Source organism: Podarcis pityusensis (genome assembly GCF_964106645.2).
Source record: "Podarcis pityusensis genome assembly, chromosome: 7".
NCBI lineage: Eukaryota > Metazoa > Chordata > Lepidosauria > Squamata > Lacertidae > Podarcis > Podarcis pityusensis.
In genome coordinates, this window is record NC_138031.1 from 27,271 (window position 1) to 32,870 (window position 5,600).

Below are 5,600 nucleotides of genomic sequence, written 5' to 3' on the forward strand. Positions count from 1 at the left end.
GCTCTCTGGCGGTGACGCTGGTCCTGATTTCCAACTGCTCCCCTCTGAGTCCCCTCTGGCTCTATCTTCCTGGGGTGTCCCCCTAGGCTCCCCCCTTGCCCTGGCCACTGGTGCTCCTTTCTGTGAATCTTCTGATTCACTGGAAAGACTCGGAGATCTCGGGTCGTCGTCATCACTCATCTTTTCTTCTGCCTCCTCTCCCTCGCTCTCTGTTTCCTCCCTTGCCCTTGCCTCTGCTCCTGAACCCCTGACAAAAGGCTTCTGGTTTCTTAATAAATTTATTTTTCAACACTTTCTTGAACTCGTTATAAATCTTTTCCCAGAAGTCTTTCACCTTGGGACACATCCACCACATATGATGGGTGGGTCTTCTCGGTAGTGGCGCCCGGCCTGTGGAACACCCTCCCATCAGATGTCAAGGAAATAAACAACTATCTGACTTTTAGAAGACATCTGAAGGCAGCCCTGTATAGGGAAGTTTTTAATGACTGATGTTTTATCCTGTTTTTAATATTCTGCAGGGAGCCACCAAGAGTGGCTGGGGAAACCAGGCCAGATGGGTGGAGTATAAATAATAATTATTCTTTTAATTATTATAATTATAATTACTATTATTGTTAGAGAGCCCACATAGCAAGGGCTCGAGGTATAGCACAGCAGGGCAGGAGGTGCCAGAGGTCCTCTTGGTTCTGGCTAGGGCTGCCTGCCGTTCCCAAGTCACCTGTTGCTGGGCTCTCTGCATCCTTCCACAACTGTGGTACAAAAGATGAAACTTCCCTTCTCCAAACATTGCAGTCCTACTGTAAAAGTGCCTCCCCATATCAACTTTTTTTTTAAAAAAAACCCAAACCACTGACAACAACTTAATGTAACGTGCAGTTAGGTCTTCAGAATGTTTAATTCCAAAAATATTTTTAGACTCTTTTTCTTTTTCCTTTTCGCTGTATTGTATTTATTTATTACATGTATATCTTCCAAGGATCTCAAGGTGCTCTACGTGGTCGTCCTCCTCCCCACCACAACCCTGTGAGGAGGGCTAGGTTGAGAACCTCCTGGCACCAGGTCAAAGGATGGTGTAAAGTTGCCCCAACGATGGGAGGGGGGAAGTGGTGTGTTGGGGGGAGCAGGGGGTAGATCAGGATCTACTGAGTGATTCGTGGTAGATCTTCTAGGACTTGTTGGTTTGTTTGTTTCATAACATTTATATACCGCTTGGTTTTAGAAAAAAACAACTTGCAGTGCTTTTTGTGGTCCCGGATTGTTTAACAAGAGCTTTCAAATTAAGCTATTGGAACAAATGAATACTGTTTTTTGGCGGGGAGGGGGAAACCAGGAATAGCTCTCTGCGTTTGAGAAACAGGAGCTTGTTTCTAGGACTGAAAACAAATACTTAGCCTCAGAGACTGCTGCAGGTGTCTCCTGCTTGCCTTTCAAGGATCTCTCGACCCCTTTTTCTGAGCTTGATCTAAAGTAAAAAGCAACAACACACCTTTCGCTGCCCGGCAGATCTCCAGGCCGTGCTTAACATTCTAAACTTCCCCCATGTCTCATTTTATTTGCCTTTTCCCTAAACCAGTCTCAAACACGCAACTTTCCCCCATAGGGCCGTCACTCCGGCGCCTTGATCATTTTGTGGCCCTTTCCTGAACCTTTTCCAGCTCTACAATATCCTGTGGTCACCCCATAGATTTGAATAATGGCATTATGATATGGGTAGCTACTTTATTGTCAATTCCTTTCCTAATGATCCCTGTAGAGCTTCAGTGTCATTGTAACCCTTTGGTTACAATGACCCTGAACAGTTTAGTGCCTCCAGCAAAAGTGGCCACTTCACAGCTCATCAATACCACTTCACAGTCTGACATCAATACCAGGGAAGATTCTGGAGCAGATCATTAAGCAAACAGTCTGTGAGCACCTAGAAAGGAATGCTGTGATCACCAATAGTCAGCATGGATTTCTGAAAAATAAGTCACGTCAGATTAACCTGATCTCGTTTTTTGACAGAATTACAAGCCTGGTAGATGAAGGGAACGCAGTGGATGTAGCCTACCTTGATTTCAGCAAGGCATTTGACAAGGTGCCTCATGATATTCTTGTAAAGAAGCTGGTAAAATGCGGTCTTGACTATGCTACCACTCAGTGGATTTGTAACTGGCTGACTGACCGAACCCAAAGGGTGCTCATCAATGGTTCCTCTTCATCCTGGAGAAGAGTGACTAGTGGGGTGCCACAGGGTTCTGTCTTGGGCCCGGTCTTATTCAACATCTTTATCAACGACTTGGATGATGGACTCAAGGGCATCCTGATCAAATTTGCAGATGACACCAAATTGGGAGGGGTGGCTAACACCCCAGAGGACAGGATCACACTTCAAAACGACCTTGACAGATTAGAGAACTGGGCCAAAACAAAGAAGATGAATTTTAACAGGGAGAAATGTAAAGTATTGCACTTGGGCAAAAAAAATGAGAGGCACAAATACAAGATGGGGGACACCTGGCTTGAGAGCAGTACATGTGAAAAGGATCTAGGAGTCTTGGTTGACCACAAACTTGACATGAGCCAACAGTGTGACGCGGCAGCTAAAAAAGCCAATGCAATCCTGGGCTGCATCAATAGGAGTATAGCATCTAGATCAAGGGAAGTAATAGTGCCACTGTATTCTGCTCTGGTCAGACCTCACCTGGAGTACTGTGTCCAGTTCTGGGCACCACAGTTCAAGAAGGACATTGACAAACTGGAACGTGTCCAGAGGAGGGCAACCAAAATGGTCAAAGGCCTGGAAACGATGCCTTATGAGGAACGGCTAAGGGAGCTGGGCATGTTTAGCCTGGAGAAGAGGAGGTTAAGGGGTGATATGATAGCCATGTTCAAATATATAAAAGGATGTCACATAGAGGAGGGAGAAAGGTTGTTTTCTGCTGCTCCAGAGAAGCGGACACGGAGCAATGGATCCAAACTACAAGAAAGAAGATTCCACCTAAACATTAGGAAGAACTTCCTGACAGTAAGAGCTGTTCGACAGTGGAATTTGCTGCCAAGGAGTGTGGTGGAGTCTCCTTCTTTGGAGGTCTTTAAGCAGAGGCTTGACAACCATATGTCAGGAGTGCTCTGATGGTGTTCCTGCTTAGCAGGGGGTTGGACTCGATGGCCCTTGTGGTCTCTTCCAACTCTATGATTCTATGATTCTATGATTCATCTATAACTCTAGGGTCGTTTAGAAAGCACAGGTCCCAATCCTTGGGGGACTCCACTTTCTACATCTCTCCATTGGCGGCCAGTCCATTTCTCCCTGCTTCCGGAAACTTAGCCAACTCCTGATCCGGAAGAGGACCTCTCTGCTCTTAGAATCATGGAATTGAAGAGTTGGAAGGGACCTCAGATGTCATCTGTTCCAACCCCCTGCGATGCAGGAACCGCAGGGAAAGCAACTCCTTATTCCTTCACTGCTAAGTTTACTCGGGAGTAGTTGGTGAGGTACTTTGTCGAAAGGCTCCTGAAAGCCCGCGGACACTTTGAGAGCGGGGCCTGTTACTCGTTTTCAGTGTCAGCTAGGTAGCCGTGTTGGTCTGATGCAAACGAAATTTTTTTTAAAAAAAAAAAAATAGTGCAGTAGCACCTTAGAGACCAACTAAGTTTGTTAGGGATGCGGGTGGCGCTGTGGGTTAAACCACAGAGCCTAGGGCTTGCTGATCAGAAGGTCAGTGGTTCGAATCCCTGTGACGGGGTGAGCTCCCGTTGCTCGGTCCCTGCTCCTGCCAACCTAGCAGTTCGAAAGCACGTCAAAGTGCAAGTAGATAAATAGGTACTGCATTTCCGTGCGCTGCTCTGGTTCACCAGAAGTGGATTAGTCATGCTGGCCACATGACCCGGAAGCTGTACGCTGGCTCCCTTGGCCAATAAAGCGAGATGAGCGCCGCAACCCCAGAGTCGGCCACGACTGGACCTAATGGTCAGGGGTCCCTTTACCTTAAGATTGTTCTTGGTATTAGCATACATACGAAAGCTAATACCAAGAAAAAGGGAGTTTCTAAGGTGCTACTGGACTATTTTTTTTAAACAAAAATTTCTTTGCAGAGGTACACTGCCCCTCACCGTGGACGCTCAGTTTAGCCACGGAGAGACCTTAGGATAGAGGAAATCAGGGCCGGCCCCAGGCTGCTGCGGAGCTTCGCGATTGAGTTCGGCTGCTTTGAAGCGGCTCCTCCAGGTCGCAAAGACGCAGCCGCGTTAGCCTCGCCAGCCTCCGCACGCTGGGGGTGCGGCGGAACAGAAGCGGCGTTCCCGGGCTTGCCTGGAGCCCAGCCAGCTGATGGTAGTAGTTGGCGCCCCTTCCCTGTAACAGCCTGCAGGCGTGGCCCCTATCCCTCCCCTCCAGGAGGTGCCCAGAGGCGGCGCTGATGGGCGGAGAGCCCCAGGCGAGGCGGGGCGCCCCCGATAAAAGGGCCGCGCGCGCTCCGACAGCACCCGAGACTTTGAGCTGCCAAGATGACCAGCGACGACAATAGCCACTTGATGCATGTTCGGATCCCGCTCCAGTTCCATGCCGAGGACATCGGCGCCGAGGCCATCATCAGGTAAGCCCAGCCCGTCGGGCAGGGACCCTCTCCCGGGGACGAGGCCGCGGGCCGGGCCGGAGTCGGACCCTCGTCTTCCTGTCCTCTCCTCCTCTTCCCGCAGGATGTTCGCAGCGCACCCCACCACTAATACCTACTTCATGCACATCGACATCGCCCCCGGCGCCTTCGACAAGCTCAGCGACCTGGACGCCCAGAAGCTGCGCGTGGAGCCCGTCAACTTCGCGGTGAGTCGCTCTCGCTCCCCGTCGGGGCACCAAGCGGGCGGGCGGGCGGGCTGGATCCCTGCTTAGCTCCGTCCGAGGCCCCGTCTAACGCTCCCACTCCGCCTCTCCCTCAGCTGCTGGGCCGCTGAATCCTGGTGGCCATCGCCGCCAACCACCCGGGGCTCCTCAAGGCCAGCACCCTCGTCTCCATGGACAAGTTCCCGGGCCGCGTCGACGTCGCGCTGACCTCCAAGTACCGCTAGCCCCCCAGAAGCCCAAGCCCGCCGCAGAATATCCGCCTCGACCCCGCCCCGCGACCCCAAACACCCCAATAAACCTGCTCTTGACTCTCCCTGATCTCTCGCGTCTTCTTGGGCTGAACTGGGGGCGGGCGGGAAGAAGGGAGAGGGGGGCCCCGGGGGCCTGGACGGCTCTGGCGAGGGAGACCCCGTCCCGCGGGATAGTCCTTACCTTGGCGCTCCTTGAACCCGGGGCCCTTGGACCGAGTCGCCTGCTAGGTGGGGACCCTGAAAGAACCGCAGGCACGCGTGGCCTTTGCCGGACGGGGGCGCAGAGTCCGGCTCAGTCCAGCCCGAAAGCCCCGAGAACCACAGCTGCCAGCCCGTGTATGCAATACGGCCCGGGTTGGATGCAATAGAAGGCAGCTTCCTAGGATCCTGCGCTCGAGGGCAGAGGCAGCCCCCTCCCCACAGCCAAGCCCACTTCAAGGCCGGGGGGGGGGGCAGTGCTAGGGGTCTTCTCCACACCCGCACTGAGAGGGCACGGGAAGAGGCCCGCAAGCAGGAACCCTGCC

The 5,600-nt window shown here is 52.1% G+C and overlaps 1 protein-coding gene across 1 annotated transcript; it reads left to right on the forward strand.

Moving 5' to 3' along the window:
* Window positions 1–4,134: 4,134 nt before the first annotated feature.
* On the forward strand, window positions 4,135–5,138 carry LOC308481060 (hemoglobin subunit alpha-like). The gene is made up of 3 exons (XM_081013028.1): window positions 4,135–4,580; window positions 4,684–4,807; window positions 4,921–5,138. Exons 1-3 carry the CDS (start codon window positions 4,492–4,494, stop codon window positions 4,933–4,935), a joined length of 228 nt encoding a protein of 75 aa, XP_080869154.1. The 5' UTR covers window positions 4,135–4,491; the 3' UTR covers window positions 4,936–5,138.
* The last annotated feature ends 462 nt before the right edge of the window (window positions 5,139–5,600 follow it).

What these genes read in the sequence shown, in the direction of transcription:
- LOC308481060 (XM_081013028.1), top strand. Translation starts at nt 4,492, where the DNA reads ATGACCAGCGACGACAATAGCCACTTGATGCATGTTCGGATCCCGCTC. An exon ending in GGCGCCGAGGCCATCATCAG is followed by an intron (nt 4,581 to 4,683) that starts GTAAGCCCAGCC and finishes CTCTTCCCGCAG; the next exon opens with GATGTTCGCAGCGCACCCCA.